This window comes from Rhinoderma darwinii, chromosome 1, assembly GCF_050947455.1.
Source record: "Rhinoderma darwinii isolate aRhiDar2 chromosome 1, aRhiDar2.hap1, whole genome shotgun sequence".
In the NCBI taxonomy this organism is placed as follows: Eukaryota; Metazoa; Chordata; class Amphibia; order Anura; family Rhinodermatidae; genus Rhinoderma; species Rhinoderma darwinii.
In genome coordinates, this window is record NC_134687.1 from 140,505,595 (window position 1) to 140,526,301 (window position 20,707).

Here is a 20,707-nt window from a genome sequence, read left to right on the forward strand (position 1 = left end):
CGTTCCATGATTAGATGCAAAAAATCTGCAATCTGGAGTAATTCCGCAGGCAAAATCTGCACTCAATGTTGCGTTTTTGTCTAAAATTTCATGACAGACACCCTTTTACTAATAGTGATCCTAGTACAGAACGCTGGGGTACATCACTTATACCCGGGGACCATTCAGAGTAGGAGTCATTGATCACAACTCTCTGGATACGGTCCTGGAGCAAATTTTTTATTTAAAGAGGCTCTGTCACCAGATTTTGCAGCCCCTATCTGCTATTGCAGCAGATCGGCGCTGCAATGTAGATTACAGTAACGTTTTTATTTTTAAAAAACGAGCATTTTTGGCCAAGTTATGACCATTTTCGTATTTATGCAAATGAGGCTTGCAAAAGTACAACTGGGCGTGTTGAAAAGTAAAAGTACAACTGGGCGTGTATTATGTGCGTACATCGGGGCGTGTTTACTACTATTACTAGCTGGGCGTTGTGTATAGAAGTATCATCCACTTCTCTTCAGAACGCCCAGCTTCTGGCAGTGCAGCACTGTGACGTCACTCACAGGTCCTGCATCGTGTCGGCACCAGAGGCTACACTTGATTCTGCAGCAGCATCAGCGTTTGCAGGTAAGTAGCTACATCGACTTACCTGCAAACGCCGATGCTGCTGCAGAATCATCTGTAGCCTCTGGTGCCGACACGATGCAGGACCTGTGAGTGACGTCACAGTGCTGCACTGCCAGAAGCTGGGCGTTGTGAAGAGAAGTGGATGACACTTCTATACACAACGCCCAGCTAGTAAAAGTAGTAAACACGCCCCGATGTACGCACATAATACACGCCCAGTTGTACTTTTACTTTTCAACACGCCCAGTTGTACTTTTGCAAGCCTCATTTGCATAAATACAAAAATGGTCATAACTTGGCCAAAAATGCTCGTTTTTTAAAAATAAAAACGTTACTGTAATCTACATTGCAGCGCCGATCTGCTGCAATAGCAGATAGCGGTTGCAAAATCTGGTGACAGAGCCTCTTTAATTCTGAACTTTATGTTCGAAATCTATAGACCTCAATTTACCCATTAAACGAGTATCAGGGACAGTGTCAAAACCACTATATCCACAGCGGCCCCTCTGTCTAGGCTTCTGCTCACCTCTTCGTAAAAACAAATGGGGATAATTTGATAGCCGTGCTGCCTATCACTTCTAATATTATCTTCCGTCATATAGTCCCTCAAGAGCCCCTGGAGTATTTTTCCAACAACATTCCCTAGATGCCATTTACTTATTTATACCAGGGCCGCTCTGACGTGATATTGGCTGTGAATGAAGCTTTGTGGTTTCTATTTACATTTGTACGTTATTGTGTTTCATGCTTATGTAATGTGTTTAGTGGAGTGAGCCATTGCTTGGTAACGTTCTCAGTTTAACATGGATTAGCGTACAATGGGCATTAATGTGTAGGCTGATGTGGCTGGTCGTTCTAGAACAGCCGTCTATGGGTCTAGAGAAATTGCAGCTGTAGTACTTGCAGCAGCGTAGTCGAGCTTTCCTCTTTGCTGAAGATGCTGCATTTCCTCTTGGCTTTGTGTCATTTGCTGTTGTCATATTTTCCACATACACATTATTGGGAAACTTTCTGCACTGGGTATACACAATCCGTGCTGCTCAATCTTGTATAGCATGGACTGCCCATCTGGCGACTCTGGCATTCGATACAAGGGCTGGTCTGTTTGAGAATAATGGTTCGCTGGTCTGAGCGCTTATGTATTTGTAAGAATGGGTTTTCGAGTGGCAGTAATCCTTTTGGGAAAAAAGGTATAAAATGTAATGATCATTTGCAGTCACAGCTGTGGTAGAAATGACTAGAACTGGTGTTTGTTCGATGCAGTGGCACTTGCAATCCTTTTACTGTCTCGTGTTGTGTGACAAAGGGCTTTGAAAATATGTCACTAAGGGCTCTTTTACACCGGCCAATTATCGGGCAGACAAGCATTCACAAAACTCTCATTCCCGATAATTGACCTGTGTAAACAGGGCAACGATCAGCCGATGAACGAGCTCGTTCATCAACTGATTGTATAGTTTACGCAGCCTAAAATATTATTGTTGTCACAGCACATCGCTGACATGATAGAAATGTATGAGGACGAGCACTCGGAGTAACTAGTACTCATCCCCATACATTACTGATAATAGTTTCTTGTGAAAGGAGCAAACGAGCGCCTATCAATGAGCTGTCTCGTTGATCAGCGCTCGTTTACGCGGCCCTCGTCTCGTCGGGCCTTGAAAGAGGACACTAAGATAAGTGCAGCATGATAAAGCATGTGATGCTACATACAATGATTTTGTTTCTCATCGCGAGATTACGATGTAACCTGTCATTTCAAACGACATTACGCTTGCCTTGCTGGAATCTCGCAGAAAAGATTCAGAAGTGTCAGGATTCTGAGTACACATGACGTCCAGGCTGGATGGTCATGTGTATTCATTATCAGGACACTAGTAATGTTAGGGCTTGTGTATGAGGCTGCACATAGCGATATATCTATATCGCTAGTGCAGTGTAAATGAATGGAGAGAAGTGCATGATGCCGATTAGTCAGCGTCATACACTCCTCTGTACAACGCCCACTTGGTCTAAAGTAAAACACGCCCACTTGGGCATTAAGAATCTCATTAGCATAAAGCTAAAAATCGCTCATAAATTGGATTAAAATAGATTGTTTTTCTAAATAAAAAGCACTGCTGTCCCCTACATTACAGCGCCCATCTCCTTATGTAGGCGATAGGGCACTTATAATGTGGTGACAGAGACTCTTTAAGACTTCTTGGCCCGGGAGATCCATTTAGACTTCTCTAAACCTTCTGCTTAGGCCATATGTACACAAGCGTACAGAGGTCGCACTACATTTTTTTTTCAGCAGGGTAAAAATACTCCTCTGAGCCTTTTTGAGGAGTATTTTTAGCTGAGGAGGAATACGTAATTTGCGGCAATTCAAATAAAAAAAAAAGTAATACATTGTGTTAAAACTCACTATTTCTGCAGGGAAACCTTACTAATACTTGACGAGTTTAGGTCATTCTAAGCATGTTTTATATTATACACTGAACATAAGTGTGACACTACTTTTCCCGAAGCACGAAACCTGTCACTCCGGGACCAGGGCAGGAGACCATGCGAAGAGACCAAGTCAAAGCAAAAATAGCTGAAATAGTGGAATTGGAACAGTGGAACTCGTCAAATAAGGTGTGTGCCCTGCAGTTTTTCACGTCCTATTTGCATCCGTGCTCGGCGCTGCGGGGCGCGATATCACGCATCCCCCATAGACTAGAGTCTATTACGGGATGCGTGAAGCGTGAGAAAATAGGACATGTACTATTTTCTCACGGACCCTTCACACGGTCCATTAAAACAGCAGCCGTGTGAACGGCCACATTGAATTTTATATAGGTCCGTGTGACGGGCGTTGTTTAAATGGACGTCACACGGACGTTTAAGGGTATGTTCACACGCAGAGTCAGAAACGTCTCAAAATACGGAGCTGTTTTCAAGAGAAAACAGCTCCTGATTTTCAGACGTTTCTTGTGCCATTCGCGATTTTCGTGGCGTTTTTTTACGCCCGTTTTTGGAGCTTTTTCCAATAGAGTCTATGGAAAACGGCTCCAAAAAACGTCCCAAGAAGTGTCCTGCACTTTTTCGCGTCCGTTTTTTTACGCGGAATAGACCGCCGTTTTCCCATTGAAATCACTGGACAGATGTTTGGAGGCGTTCTGCTTCTGATTTTTTTTGGGTGTTTACGGCCCGAAAATAGGCTGTGTGAACATACCCTAGCACGTTCATGTGAATAAGGCCTTCACACGAACGTGTCAGTTTTGCGCATTTAAAAAATGCAGCGTTTTTCTTGCGTTGCAGTTCCGTGTGACATCTGTGTACGGTGCACGTACGTCATGCGTTTTTTCCGTCAACAAAACCTGAAGGAGGTGTTTTTTATTTTTCTGATCGTTTCTTTAGCAACGGCTGCGTGAATCACGGACAGCACATGGATGACGTCCGTGTGCTGTCTGTGATTTTCACGCACCCATTGACTTGTGAAATACGCTTGTGTGATTAAGGCCTTGGGCCTTATTCACACGAACGTGTTAAACGTTCGTGTGACGGCTGTCGAAACAGCGGCTGTCACACGGACCTATGCAATTCAATGTGGCCATTGTGGACATGTCATTTTTTTTTTTCACGCATCCCTCCATAGACTCTAGTCTATGGAGGATGCGTGATATCACGTCCTTCAGCGCAGAGCATGGATGCACCACGGACGTGAAAACTGCAGTTTTTTACGTTCCGAGATGCGCAACGCCCGTGTGAATTAGGCCTAACTCCAATAAATATAGCAAAAGACCTCTTGGGTCAAGATGCTAACTATACCCCTAGATAAATTGTGTAGTTTCCAAAACGGGGCCACTTTTGGGGGGTTTCCATGGTTTGCGCACCACAAGATCTCTTCAAACCTGACATGGTGCCTAAAATATATTCTAAAAAGAGGAGGATCAAAATCCACTAGGTGCGTCTTTGCTTCTGAGGCCGGTGTTTCAGTCCATTAACACACTAGGGCCACACATGGAATATTTCTAAAAACGGCAGAATCTGGGCAATAGCAATAGATATTGAGTCGCGTTTCTCTGGTAAAACTTTCTGTGTTGCAGGAAAAAATGTATTACAAATAAATTTCGGCAAAAAAAATCACATTTGTAACTTTCCCATCTATTTTGCTTTTAATTCCTGTGAAACGCCTAAAGGGTTAAGAAACTTTGAGTGCTGTTTTGAATACTTTGAGGGGTGCAGTTTTTAAAATGTTGTGGTTTAGCCACTTCAGAATTGAACTGGTCCTTGAAAAAAATAGCCTTTTGAAATTTTCATGAAAATGTGAGAAATTGCTGCTAAAGTTCTAAGCCTTAATTTAAAAAAAGAATGTTAAACGATGCAAACATAATGTAGACACATGGGAAATGTTAACTAGTAACTATTTTGTGTGGTATTACTATCAGTTTTTCAAGCAGATGCATTTAAATTACGAAAAAATTAAAATTTTCTCAATTTTGGTGTTTTTCACAAATAAATACTGAATTTATCGACCACATTTTTCCACTAACGTAAAGTACAATATGTCACAAGAAAACAGTCTCAGAATCGCTTGGATAGATAAAAGCACTCCAAAGTTATCACAGCATAAATTGACTCGTCAGATTTGAAAAGATCTGCTTCGTCCTCAAGGCGAAAACAGGCTGTGTCTCGAAGGGGTTAAACTTCATTTGCCATTTATCTGCCCAAACCTCTAGCTTGCCCAAATACCTCTGTAGTACCTGTGTGCCAATCTGAGGTCACCGTTAACCCCAATTTCAGCATTTATCATTTTTTAGACCAATCTTTTATGTGGCACAGTATCAAATTCTTTGAAACCGTCTAGATACAGTACATTCACAGCCTTAGGCTTCATTCACACTGGCGTTACTATCCGTTTACCTCTCTTCCGTCAGAGGAAGGGAGGATCGATACATTAAACAGAAAGCAACTGTTCCGTTAGAATTATCATTCAATGGTAATTCTTTTGTATACGTTGCTTTCCGTTTGTCTCCGTTCGCTAGGTTTCCGGGTTTTTGAACGGAAACAAAAGTTCTGCAGACTTCACTTTTGTTTCCGTTCAAGAAAATGGAAACCTAGCGAACGGAGACAAACGGAAAGCAACGTATACAAAAGAATTACCATTGAATGATAATTCTAACGGAACCGTTGCTTTCTGTTTAATGTATCGATCCTCCCTTCCTCTGACGGAAGAGAGGTAAATGTATAGTAACTGTAATGTGAACTTAGCCTTACCCAGGTCCAGTCTAGAACTCACCTCCTCATAGAAGCTGATCAGATTCGTTTTGACCGGACCAATCCCTCATAAACCCATGTTGATTCAAAGTGGTTGTAACCACATCTCAACCACAACGTGTGAATGGACCATTGAGACATTTGTCATGAGTTGTGCAACATCTTGAATAATATGTTCTCGAGGACCTGCAAATTATTGGCAGTTTTTGCAAAAAGGTCGAACTTTTCCCTGCAGCATTGATGATAATTCAGCGTTCTGGCAATGAAAACCCAGACGGCAGTCTGTTTATTTGTGTGTCCGTATTAACCAGTTCATTAGATTTTCTCATCCTGTTTCTACTTGCTTTTGAAAAGTGATGGAAGTGTAGAGCCAACCATAAGATTACAGGTTGCCTGGCAATAGCTTCTGTAGGGAGCGGAGGGATATGTAGTATGATGCTGGAGCGCACAGCATATCCACACACTGCCTGCTCCCTTCATGCAGCCTTTCCATTACTCATCCCTCACTCCCTAGTTAACACATTCATTCTGCACATCTGTCTTCCCGAGTTCTGGATTTAGTCCAGCCTCTAACAATGGCCCATATTGTAACTACAAAGAATCCAAACAGTGTTTAGGAATGCAGATTTATTCTTTCTGCCTATATTAGAACGGAGTACAATAACTATATGGTTTAAAAAACAAACAAAGCGACGTATGGCATTTGTTGCTTTATGATAAAAAAAAATAAAAAAAATCATCCTAGAGATTACAAACTAAGATGATTATATAAAGCTTGGTTGCCCAGGGGAAGTGCATGGCTGGGCACAGGTTCTTCCTAATCATTTGCTCACCAGTAATTTCAGCACCGGACCTGCAGTGTTCAGCTGTTCCCCACAATGGCTTTGTTTTTTGGAGGGGTTTTCCAGATGTCTCTCTTTTAAGGGAAGTTTATCATTTATATTCAGAAATATCAGCTGTAATATTTTCAGTATTTTTTCTTTATTCACAAGAGAAAATAAAGATAACACATAGTCTTATACTGCACGCTCCTTAAAGGCTATGCTAGGGCTGGGCAATTATGACCTAAATCAATATCACGATTAATTGAACATGTAACCTTAATTACGATTATTTAGGCCACACCCCTATTTGCATGCCACACCCCCTATTTGAATGCTACGCCATTGAATAATTTATCCCCTGAGCCTGTTGTATGCAGAAGATTTAGAGCCAGGGGGTATACATACAGCATATATATTATACAACAGGCAGGCTCAGGGGGTATATATTATATACAGTAGTATACCATTCCACTAACACTTGGCTGAGGCATCTCAAAGTCAGGTTCTTTCTGACTAGTGTGTTCTTAATCTTTGAAGTCCTTCTACCCAGCTTCTTTTCAGTATCAAGAAAAGTACACAAACATTGAAGAGTAGCAATTTATAAGAGAGGAATCATAGTCCTGTTTCACATACTGTATGTCCCCAGAGGTGGTCAGGCCGCGCCCGGTGCGCAATGTCAGCTCCCTCTCTGCTGCGTTTGCGGCTCACCCCCCCCCAGGACAGACCCCATACTTTCTGCTTTGTTCCGTCAGCTTTCACTCCAATGCGGTCGCCCCCCCCCCCCCATGCAGAAAGTATGGGGACTGTCCTGGGGGATGAGCGGCGACGGCTGACCAAAACAAAGTGGACTACCTGTAAATAGTGCAGTGGCAGCACTATGCCGTGCGCTGCTCGTGGGTGGGGGACCACTCTTGGCTCAGGCAGGGTCCACCGGCTGATTTGGTGGGTCTGCTTGTGCCTTAGCAGCCAGCCTGAACGTGCTGTAACTGATAATCCCTGCATGTAATAACCAAACCGAAATGCAAAGATGACGTCAGTTACCTGCACTGATTTTCGGTTTCGGTTAATTTTCGATTAATTGCCAAGCCCTAGGCTATGCACACTTTTTTTATTTATTTATTTATTTATTTTTAACTAAAAATGTCTGTCATTGTTTATAATTATTTTTTACTTGTTGAGATACATCTGTTTGTATCCTGTATACAGAGCAGCTGTATCTAGCACTGACACCTGTATCCGTCAGGTCAGCGGGGCTGACTGGTTCCGTGTCAGCGGCTCCTGTGTCTCTCTAACTTGGATATGATCAATAACGGGTGGATCACGCAGGACCAACTTGCACTGAACCAGTCAGTGCCGCTGACCTGACGGATACAGGTTTCAGCGCTAGATACAGCTGATCTGTATACAGGATACAAAGCAGCTGTAAAAATATTTTTTAATAAAAAGTATTTAGAAAGTTGCACGAAACACACAGACCTTTTTATTGAAAACAAACAAACCACGATTTCAAAGGTGTACATAGGCTTTAAAGAGACTCTGTCAACACATTATAAGTGCCCTATCTCCTACATAATGTGATCAGCGCTGTAATGTAGGTGACAACAGTGCTTTTTATTTAGAAAAACTATCTATTTTTACCGCGTTAGGAGCGATTTTAGATTTATGCTAATTAGTTTCTTAATGCCCAAGTGGGCGTGTTTTTACTTTAGACCAAGTGGGCGTTGTACAGAGGAGTGTATGACGCTGACCAATCAGTGACCAATCAGCGTTATGCACTTCTCCCCATTCATTTACACAGCAGATAGATATATAGCTATATCACTATGTGCAGCCACATAAACACACTGTAACGTTACTGCAGTGTCCTGACAATGAATATACAGTCCCTCCAGCCAGGACGTGATGTCTATTCAGAATCCTGACACTTCTGAATCTTTTCTGTGAGATTTCCAGCAAGGCAAACGTAATCTCGTTTTAAATGACCGTTTACATCTTAATCTCGCGAGATTACGTTTGCCTTGCTGGAAATCTCACAGAAAAGATTCAGACATGTCAGGATTCTGAATAAACCTCACGTCCTGGCTGGAGGTAATGTATATTCATTGTCAGGACACTGCAGTAATGTTATAGTGTGTTTATGTGGCTGCACATAGCTATATCGCTATCTGCTGTGTAAATGAATGGGGAGAAGTGTATGACGCTGACTGGTCACTGATTGGTCAGCGTCATACACTCCTCTGTACAACGCCCACTTGGTCTAAAGTAAAAACACGCCCAGTTGGGCATTAAGAAACGAATTAGCATAAAGCTAAAAATCGCTCATAAAGTGGTAAAAATAGATAGTTTTTCTAAATAAAAAGCACTGCTGTCACCTACATTATAGCGCCGATCTTCTTATGTAGGAGATAGAGCACTTATAATCTGGTGACAGTCTCTTTAACATCTGTGCTACGATTATGCATGGAAACAATTCTTGAAACAAAAACAGCTTGAGAGAGGCTGTGTAGCTGAAACATCACGTGTGTATTAAATATATATTTGCATCAAGTGAGTGCTGTACGCCACTACTTTTTTACATTGTACAATTATTGCTTTCACTGCCAACCGTGTAGATTCTGGCATATGTCCTTTACTTTATCTCTAACGCAGTAGCTGAGTCTAGTTCTTTTATTTATTATACGGCTGAGATAGGCCTGTTTAGTTTATGAATTTGAATCTATGAGGGGTTTCATTTATAATCTCTTGCTGTGATGTCTTTAGAAGCAGGAGCAAGGACACTTACGTGACATACTTTACCGCTACTTATAGTCCTTATTTACTACTGTGAGTCTTCCCACCTTTGGCAGAGCAAGGTCTGGTTCACACACACTTAGGCCTGGGCATTGATATCTGCAACAATATTGCGGCAAAACCACTTGTTGCCACGTTTAACAATTTTTAAAGTTGAGGCTACGCAGTAACTAAAGTCACATTATAGTCATATGACAATTCTGGTTGCAATGTTAGTTATACCTTTTGGGTGTAAAAAAAAAACAACAAAACCCTGTGTGGACGAGCAGCAATTATGTATTTACTGTTTTCGGTCATGTTGACACATAGCAATCTTTCCTGTAAACCTTTGTATGTCTATTGTTTTAAAGCGTACCTAACTTTTTAGCTGCCTTAAGAATAAGCTGTCATATGTGTACATGAGGAATAACACTATTTCTGGCCATTATTATGACATGTATCCTGAATATTTTTTTTCTTTTTTAGCAGTTTTCCCCTCTGTAGGCTCTTTGTAATTCTCAGGCTCTGCCCACTAACACAGAGACAACGAACTGCTATCATGACTTACACTATTCTTGATAAATACGGAATTCGTTCAAATTCTAAATAAACATCACTGCCTGAAAGAACGATTAAAACAAACTTTATTTTCTGTATCAAGTTAAAAAATGGGCAAGTATGCCAATGTAACTAGTATCGGGCATAAACAAGAGTCAGATTAACCCCTTCAGGACTGAGCCTGTTTTGGTCTTGTGGTACAGCCGATTTTTTTTTCACATCGGACATGTCACTTTATGTGGTAATAACTCTGGAATACTTTTACCTATCCAAGCGATTCTGAGATTGTTTTCTCGTGACATATTGTACTTTATGATAGTGGAAAAATTTGGTAGATAAATTCAATATTTATTCATGAAATACACCGAAATTTAGAGAGAATTTTCAAAAATGTGCATTTTTCTAAATTTTAAATGTATCTGCTTGTAAAACCGATAGTAATACCACACAAAATAGTCACTAGTTCACATATCCCATATGTCTACTTTATGTTTGCATCGTTTTTTGAACATCCTTTTATTTTTCTATGAGGTTACAAGGCTTAGAACTTTAGCAGCAATTTCTCACATTTTCAAGAAAATTTCAAAAGGCCATTATTACACGTACCAGTTTAGTTGTGAAGTGGTTTTGAGGGCCTTATATATATTAGAATCCTCCAATAAATCACCCCATTTTAAAAACTGCACCCCTCAAAGTATTCAAAACAGCATTCAGAAAGTTTCTTAACCCTTTAGGTGTTTCACAGGAAATAAAGCAAAGTAAAGGGGAGATTTACAAATTTCTTATATTTTTTTTTTTGCCAAAATTCATTTGCAATAAAAAAAATTCTGTAACACAGAAGGTTTTACCAGAGAAATACAACTCAATATTTATTGACCAGGTCCTGCAGTTTTTAGGAATATCCCACATGTGGCCCTAGTGCCCTAATGGACCGAAACACCGGCCTCAGAAGCAAAAGAGCACCTCTAGGATTTTGGGGCCTGCTTATTTTTAGATTATATTTTAGGCACCATGTCAGGTTTGAAGAGGTCTTGTGGTGCCAAAACAGTGGAAACTCCCCAAAAGTCACCCCATTTTCGAAACTAGACCCATCAAGGAATTTATCTAGGGGTATAGTTAGCACTTTGACCCCACAGGTATTTTGCTATATTTATTGGAGTTAGTCTGTGAAAATGAAAATCTACTTTTTTTTCTGAAAAAAAAACATAGAAGTTTGTAATATTTACAAGGAATAAATACATCATATGTGGTAATTGATGTTTGGACTCACAGCAGGGCTCTTAAGGGAGGGAGCGCCATTTGGATTTTGGACCGCAGATTTTGCTGGATTGGTTTTCAGTGCCATGTCGCGATTGCAATGCCCTGGAAAGAACAAAACTGTAGAAACACCCCAAAAGTGACCCCATTTGGGAAACTACATCCCTCAAGGAATTTTTCTAGGGGTATAGTAAGAATTTATACCACACTAGTTTTTTTGCAGAATTTAGTAGAATTAGGCCGTGAAAATGAATATAAACATTTTTGTCTACTAAAATGTTGAATTTTTTCATTTTCACAAGGGATAAAGGAGAAAGTTGCCCTAAATTTGTAACGCAATCTCTCCCGAGTATGACAGTACCCCAAATGTGGTAATAATAAAAAAGTTTAATGGAAATTAACGTTTTTTTGCTTTTCGATTTTAGTTTTTCACAAAACGCCTTCTAAACGCCATAACTTTTTTTTAATTTCCCATGAATTGAGCGGTGTGAGGGCTTATTTTTGGCAGGACGAGCTGTAGTTTTTATTGGTACCATTTTTTGGTACATACAACTTTTTGATCACTTTTTATTACATTTAATTTAGAGCTTTGGTGACCAAAAACCAGTGATTTTGGCGGCTTAAATTTCTTACGGCGTTCATAATGCGCTATAAATGACAATTTTACTTTATTCTGCAGGTCGGTATGATTTCGGCTATACTATATGTATATCGTTTTTTTATGTTTTGCAGCATTTGCACAATAAAATCACTTCTTTATAAAAAAAAATTCTTGTGTCACCATATTTTGAGAGCCGTAACTTTTTTTTTTCAGTCAAAAAAGCGGTGTAAGGGCTTGTTTTTTGCGGGACGGGTTGTAGTTTTTATTGGTACTATTTTGCGGTACATGCAACTTTTTGATCACTTTTTTTATTCTATATTTTGGGAGGGGTGGTGACCAAAAATAGTGATTCTGGCATTGCTTTTAGTTGTTTTTTTTGCGGCGTTCACCGTGCGGTAAAAATAACATAGTTTTATAGTTTGGGTCGTTACGAACGCGGTGATACCAAATATGTGTACTGGTTTTTAACGTTTTCATTTTTTCCCTATAATAAGAGACTTCTTATAGGGAAAAAAATATTTTATTTTAATTAACTTTTTTTACATTTTTCTTTACTTTTTACAGTTTCTTTTTTTACCTGCAGCACTGATCGCTGCTAGAATACATTACACTTCCTAAGTAGTGTAATGTATTCCAACTGTCAGTGTGACGTCACAGTCACTCTGACAGTAAGTCTACGAGGACCAGCCAGAGGCTGGTCCTCATAGGCTTGCATACATGGCAGACCCGGAGGCCGTTGTCTGGCCCCCGAGTGCCATCGCAAGCATCATCAGCCCCCACAATTGCATGGGGGCTGCTGATGTGCTACAAACCCCTGACATGCGGAGATCACAATCGAGCTCCGCATTTAACGGGTTAATTGACAAAATCAGTGGCAATGAGCCGCTGATCGGCAACAGTGGAGTGTCCGCTGTCAGGGACAGCTGACGTCCCGGTTCCTGATGCACACTGTCACCGACAGTGTGCATCGCGAACAGCAGTGACGTACTGTCACTCTATCAGGAGGCTGGTCCTTATAGGCTTCCGTACATGGCAGACACCGAGGCCATTACTTGGCCTCCGGTCGCCATGCTAGCCATCTGCAAACCTCATGATTTCATTGTGAGATCTGCCGATGTGCTAGAAACCCTTAAAATTCGGCGATTGCAATCGATCACCGCAATTAAGGGGTTAATTGCCTATATCAGTTGAAATAAGCCGCCGATCTGGATAAACAGTGGAGTGTCAGCTGTCAGGGACAGCTGGGTTTCAGGTGCACACTGTCGCCGACAGTGTGCACCGGGAACTGCGCAGTAACTACGTCCCCGTGCGCTAAGACACTGGCTACCAGGACGTACCGTTGCGTCGTGGTGCGCCTAGGGGTTAATTAGAGCACAGGAAAAAAGAAGGTTGAAGCTCTATTCCCATTTAATAGTATCAAACCTGCTCTAGTAAAATATAATTCTACCTGACCAATAGCCTATGAAATATATAGCTGTTTGCAAATGAGTGTCCCTACATGTTTCTGCACCCAATTTGTATGGGGGGGGGGGGTGCTCAGGGGACACAGTAGATTTAATTGAATTGAACAATGTCCGGGCAGTGCTGTTTATGTACTGTATATTCTACCCAGTTTATATTCTATGACATTTTTAGCCGGACAATACTGAAAAGTGCTGTATCGTGTCTCCTGGCATCCAAACGTCACGGATATCTGGCCGCTCGCGCACCAGAAGAACGACGAGTACAAAAAGGCTTTACCCCGGCCACAGGGCGGCATCCTATGTTAATGAACGGACCTATGTTAATGAATGGGGCCGTTCAGACTGTCAGTGAATTTCACGCAGCGTATGTCCGCTGCCTGCGTGAAACACACGACATGTCCTATATTTGGTTGTGCTTCGCGCAGTACGCACCCATTGAAGTCAATGGGTGCATGAAAACCGCGCACGGCACACGGACGCAATTCCGTGTGATGCACGCTACAGTAGTCAAAACTATGAATTTACAAACATAAAAACAGAGTGTCATAATGATGCCGGCTGCGCGAAAATCACGCAGCCACGTATCATATGCTGATGACACACGGACCTTTTGTGGACCTTTTGCGCGCGCAAAACGCAGCGTTTTTGCGTCTCCTGAATTCCCTTTTCATTTTACCACTGTACTGAATATTACAAATGCATGTAATGAGGTATACAACCCCCTTTGTTTTGCAGTTGAAGGATCTATTTTCATAGACTTTCCCTGTGGATTTGCTCATAAGTGTTTGTATAGATAGAATCACAAGCTTTACGTGACCCACAGCGATGGGAACCCTTTGTAGTCATAGTTAACCAGGTGGTCATTTTAGATGGATGGCAATGTACCAATCTGTCTCTGATATTTCGAAATTGACTAAAGGTAATGGAGGGATATTCCCCCACTACGTCTCCAATATCAGGGTCAGCTCTGAGCATACCCCAAAGCTAGAAAGATCCTTCAGCAGATTGGGAATGGTGACAACCAGGGAGGAGATAGCAGCTATTTCCACCCCCCTTTATATCATGGTTGCCCCTGAGTTGAAGTGCTCGTGGTTAAGACCTCATGCACATGAACGTATTTTTTCCCTCCCGTAAATACTGGCGTAAATACGGGTCCGGTGTCACATGTATTCGACCCGTTTTGCACCAGTATTTACAGACCCGTGCCCGTAAATACGGTTCCGGTGTCACCAGTATTCCACCCGTATTTACAGCCACGTTTTCGATGCAAAATTGCACTTCACTAATCGGCAGCCCCTTCTCTCTATCAGTGCAGGATAGAGAGAAGGGGCAGCCCTTTCCGAGGTAAAAGTAAAAGAAATTCATACTTACCCGGCTGTTGCCTTGGTGACGCGTCCCTCTCTTGACATCCAGCCCGACATCCCTGGATGACGCAGCAGTCTATGTGATTGGCTGCAGCGGTCACATGGGCTGAAACGTCATCCAGGGATGTCGGGCCGGATGTCGAGAGGGACGCGTCACCAAGGCAACGGCCGGGAGGTCGGACTGGAGGAAGAAGCAGGAAGTTCTCGGTAAGTATGAACGTCCTTTTTTTTTTTAACAGGTTGCTTTATATTGTGATCGGAATTCACTGTCCAGGGTGCTGAAAGAGTTACTGCCGATCAGTTAACTCTTTCAGCACCCTGGACAGTGACTATTTACTGACGTCGCCTAGCAACGCTGCCGTAATGACGGGTGCACACATGTAGCCACCCGTCATTACGGAAGCTCCATAGACTTCTATGGGCTGCCCGTGCCGTTATTACGGCCTGAAATAGGACATGTTCTATCTTTTTCAACGGCACGAGCACCTTCCCGTAAGAAAACGGGAAGGTACCCGTGGCCAATAGAAGTCTATGAGCCCGTTATTACGGGTCGTAATAACGGGAGTTTTCACGGTCGTGTGCATGAGGCCTAAAGGGGAAATAGAGGATAGAGGACATACCAGGCGGGCACCACGGTAATGGGGAAAGGATCAGATTTATAGCCGCTGTATTTCACAAAAATATATAGGTACGGAGGTTTACTAACTCCTGGCAGCGAAAGGCTTAAGAGTCCACATATTAGCTACACATTAAGCTTTTTATAGCTATGGTTCTTTTGAAGTAAAAAAAAGAAAATAAATATATATATATATATATATATATATATATATATATATATAGTTTATTTTTTTACTACTAGAGCATTGTATGTATGTCTACATTTCAAAATGCAAAAATACATACACAGGAGCACGTGACCACCGTATGTACGTTTCTTTAGGTTATATACATTTAATTGAATCATAACAAAATAAGAAATGAGCACTGATTTAGGCCTCATCCACACGACCGTACTTTTGCGGCCGCAATTTATCCGCGTTTTTGTATCCATAATTTATACCCACTCTTTTTTATGGGCCAAAGCACACAACTATGGTGTATACGGATCGGTGTGGGGGCCGCAAATCCGGACCGCAAAAACTCGGACGTGTCAATTTTACGGTCCGGATTTGCAGATTGGTGAATTGTTGTGGATCCGTGTGTTCTGATGACACACGGATGCACAAGGGTTTTTTGCGGTCGTGTGTATGAGGCCTTACTAATTTGTTGCAATTCTATGTACACCTAGTTGAAGAAAGGCCCATGCCAGGAAAATTCAACACTTTGCCTCATGCATTAGGGTATATTTACATGTGCTGCGCTGTTAAAAGCTACATGCGTTTTACCACAAATTGGTGCGGTTTTACAATGTGTTTTTTGGTGTTTAAAAAGTTTCACTTGTAAAAACGGTGTATCTAAAAACAGCTTCGCAAACCATGGCGATTTGCAGAAAATGGATGCAGTTTTTCAACACGTAGCACTTGTGGAGCCTAAAGAGAAGACAAATATTTTTGAGTCTCTTTTTTTTTTTGGATTCTTTAGGGTCGGTTCACACTGAGTTTTTTTACATGTTTTCTGAAAACGCGCCAAAAAACGGCCGAAAATACCTCCCATTGATTTCAATGGGAGGCGGCGGCATTTTTTCCCGCGAGCGGAAAATACGGCTCGCGGGAAAAAGAAGGGACATGCCCTATCTTCAGGCGTTTACATCTCTGACCTCCCATTGACATCAATGGGAGGCTGAGAAAGCGTATTTTGCAGCGTTTTTTGGCCGCGGCCGAGAAACGACGCGAAAATTGGCGTACAGGCAGAGCAAAATCTGCCTCAAAATTCCAAACTGAGTTTTGAGGCAGATTTTCTGCCTGCAAAAAACTCAGTGTGAACCCATTATTAGTTTTGGCTAAATCTGCTTAACTTTTATTAGGTGAACTATTTTTTATTTATTCGTTAATGTTGAACAGGGTTTTGCACTTTGCTCATATTTACTTGAATGGAGAAGAAATAAGGTACACTATGTGTAAGGCTGTGTTCACACAGTTTTTTTGCATGAGGAAAATTCCTCCTGCAAAAACTGCTCCAGACGTTTTTTGCACAGTGGTTTGACAAAAACTCGTCAAAACACTCGTCAAGGTGTTTTTTTTACTCTTTCTGACTGATTGAAATGGGGTTTTGGAGGCGGAAACCGTCTCAAGATGGGTCATGTCGCTTATATTTACCGCGACACAGTTTTTTTACTCGTGGTAAAAAAACTAGTCCAACTCCCATTTGAAATCAATGGGAGGCATTTTTGGGTGTTTTTTTACGAGTTTTGCGGAGCGGTTTCCGCGCTAAAAAACTCGTAAAAAAACTCAGTGTGAACAGGGCCTTAGTACCGAGAGATAGAGAAATGTAAGGTGACTTTTCAGGAAAGGTTCAGTTATAATAATGTGCTATCTAATCTATATAATCCATCCATATATGTAATCTATCTACATACACTATGCTGTATATGTATTCTTTGTATCAATGTTTAGCACTTCCATATGGTGGACCAGTCGCATGCCAACATTTCCGCAGCTATTCGTGTCTGTGATAATCACATTCAATTACAATTAAAGTTCATTAGGATATTATTTTGACCATTTTTCTAGTAGTTGCATAAATAATCACATTATTGTTATGAAAAACCTGCAGAAAACTTTTTGGAGTGATAAAGCACCAGGGAAATTGGATTAAAATCACTTTAAATATTTTAATAACCCAAAAAGATTCCCCATAATGAATGATTCAACCAGCAAAGGACACCCGCCTAATAAGCATCCAGATGACATATGTTAAAAGAAGTTTACATATACACTGCGAACATATATACAAGGAGACCGAAGACATTATGGCATCAAAAGAACCGAACAGCCTACGGTTCAAATCCCAACAATTATATACGCCCCAAATAAACCAGTTTTACAAATAACATAAAATACATTTATAGGACTAGCACAGTACAGGGAGGTATAATCAGAAGCAAAAAAATAATAATTTCCATCCACATGTAGCGGAAATAAATAGCAAGGAAGGCATTCTGCAGATCGTCTAATACGCAGCATGTCAATTCTGTTGTGGATTTCACGCTTAACAATGTAACCCATGCTGATTTAGTTCAGGATTTTCTGCAAAATCCGCAACAGAGAAAGTATTACCGTATTTTTATTTTTTTTCTCTCTCATGGTTTTATCATCTTACTTCTGTGACCACAGCTTTTTATAAATTATTCAATAATTCAAAATTCCTAATAAACAAACATTGTGTGTGTATATAGTTGTGTTCATATTCAATGTATAGTCTTTTTTTCTTTTTTCCTGTAGGGTCGCTTTAACATTTAACTTCTTAAACAACTTTTGCTAATCTAATAGTGTACCTGATATTAAACCATTTTGTAATTTACTTATTGTTAAAATTTAGTTGTTTTATCCATCCAACTTCTGCGGTAAGTTCAGCTACATTCACACGACAGGGAAAAATGCCCGTGTGACTTCAGCGTTGAGTCCGGGGAAGCCCTTGATGTCACTGTCCATACATAGACACTGATGTCAGGGCTTTCAACTATGGAGTCCCCAGCCAGGGCATCGCAAGCTCTCTGTCCGGGGACATATATGGACAGTGACATTAGGAGCTTGAGATGTGGGAATTCCCTGGCCAGATCGTTGCATTTCTAAGCCCCTAAAATCACTGTCCATATATGGACAGTGACGTCAGGGGCTCCATCTGGAACGGAATCCCCGGCCAGAGCGTGCCCCAATGCGGCTATCTGCAGGGTGTTAAAACATTTTAAGGCTCTATTTTATAAATGAAACAAAGCTCAATATTAAAGATCAATATCTTCTTCTGTTTACAGGATTAGTGTGAAGACCTGAGTCAAGTGTTTTTTTGGGCGACCGGTTGACCAGTTTTGTTTGCAGCTAGATACAGGGGATGCAACATGACCTCCGCTGTGGTGGATGGTGGCGGATCAGTGGGGAGCTATGTCAGCAATGGAGTGGAAAATCCGGAACAGGTGAGGGAAAAAAATTGAAAATGTAGTAAGGTAAAATCAGTATGGCATCATTTACACTAGCGTAATATACGCGCGTGCTTTTCACGCGTGTCGTACGCACCTATATTACTCTATGGGGCAGTGGAGACAGTCAGTGAGTTTTGCGCAGCGTGAGTCCGCTGCGTAAAACTCACGACATGTTATATATTTCTGCGTTTTTCGAGCATCACGCACCCATTGAAGTCAATGGGTGCGTGAAAACCACGCAGGTCGCACGGAAGCACTTCCGTGCGAACTGCGTGATTCGCGCAAGAGCTGTCAAACTCTGAATGTAAACAGAAAAGCACCACGTGCTTTTCTGTTTACAAACATCCAAACGGAGTGTCATAATGATGGCGGCTGCGCGAAAATCTCGCAGCTGCGCATCATACACTGATGACACACGCAGCTGTTATGTGCCTTTTGCACACGCAAAACGCCGCGTTTTTTGCGTGCGCAAAACGCACACGCTCGTGTAAATCAGGCCTCAAGCTGATAGTTTGATGAAATGAAACAAAAAGCCCTGTGATCTTACAAAGCTGTTCATTCTAGAATCACGGGGTGAGTTAGCTGTGATAGGATATATAGAAGTTGTATCTTAAAAAGTTACAATAATTTTTTTATTTTAGGTAAACAATTAGAAAAAAAGAATGAAAATCTGCATTTTCTTACAACCCAGCTATTAACGCAGCTTTTGATTTGTATAGTCCTCACACCTGCATAGTTTGGCATAGTACATCCTTTACATAGAAGTCTTTTCAGTGTTGGATCTCTCTTTTTGGTTATAGTAAAAAGAAAAACCTGCCTAATGTTAATGCACAACTTAAAGAGGCTCTGTCACCACATTATAAGTGCCCTGTCTCCTATATAAGGAGATCGGTGCTGTAATGTAGGGGACAGTAATGCTTTTTATTTAAAAAAACGATCTTTTTTCACAACGTTAGCAGCGATTTTAGTTTATGCTAATGAGCTTTCTTAATGCCCAAGTGGGCGTACTTTTACTTTCGACCAAGTGGGCGTTGTACAGAGGAGTGCATGACGCTGACCAATCGGCATCATGCACTCCTCTCCATTCATTTACACTGCACTAGCGATATAGATATATCGCTATGTGCAGCCTCATACACAAGCCCTAACATTACTACAGTATCCTGATAATGAATACACATCACCATCCAGCCTGGACGTCACGTGTACTCAGAATCCTGACACTTCTGAATCTTTTCTGTGAGATTCCAGCAACGGATACGAAATCTCGTTTAGCTCGTAATCTCGCGAGTTTCAGAAGTGTCAGGATTCTGAGTACACATGACGTCCAGGCTGGATGGTCATGTGTATTCATTATCAGGACACTGCAGTAATGTTAGGGTTTGTGTATGTAGCTGCACATAGTGATATAACTATATCGCTAGTGCAGTGTAAATGAATGGAGAGGAGTGCATGATGCTGATTGGTCAGCATCATACACTCCTCTGTACAACGCCCACTTGGTCGAAAATAAAAGTACGCCCACTTGGGCATTAAGAAAGCTCATTAGCATAAACTAAAATCGCTCCTAACGTTGTGAAAAAAGATCGGTTTTTTAAATAAAAAGCATTACTGTCCCCTACATTACAGCACCGATCTCCTTATATAGGAGACAGGGCACTTATAATGTGGTGACAGAGCCTCTTTAAAGAGGCTCTGTCACCAGATTCTCAAACCCCTATCTCCTATTGCATGTGATTGGCGCTGCAATGTAGATAACAGTAACGTTTTTTTAATTTTTTTTAAAAACGTTCATTTTTGGCCAAGTTATGAGCTATTTTATATATATACAAATGAGCTTTGAAATGGACAATTGGGCGTTTTTTTTTTCGTTATGTCCATGTGTATTGTGTTTTTAACTGGGCGTGTTTACGTGTATGACGCTGACAAATCAGTGA

The 20,707-nt window shown here is 41.3% G+C and overlaps 1 protein-coding gene across 1 annotated transcript in view; it reads left to right on the plus strand.

The window, feature by feature from the left end:
* The window catches only part of ELF2 (E74 like ETS transcription factor 2), a 92,611-nt gene that overhangs the window by 8,671 nt on the left and 63,233 nt on the right, over positions 1-20,707 (plus strand). Inside the window, exon 3 of the mRNA XM_075860438.1 lies at positions 18,606-18,764. Within this exon, the coding sequence (XP_075716553.1) occupies positions 18,690-18,764 (75 nt within the window). The 5' untranslated portion in view covers positions 18,606-18,689. The remainder of the gene's footprint in view (positions 1-18,605; positions 18,765-20,707) is intronic.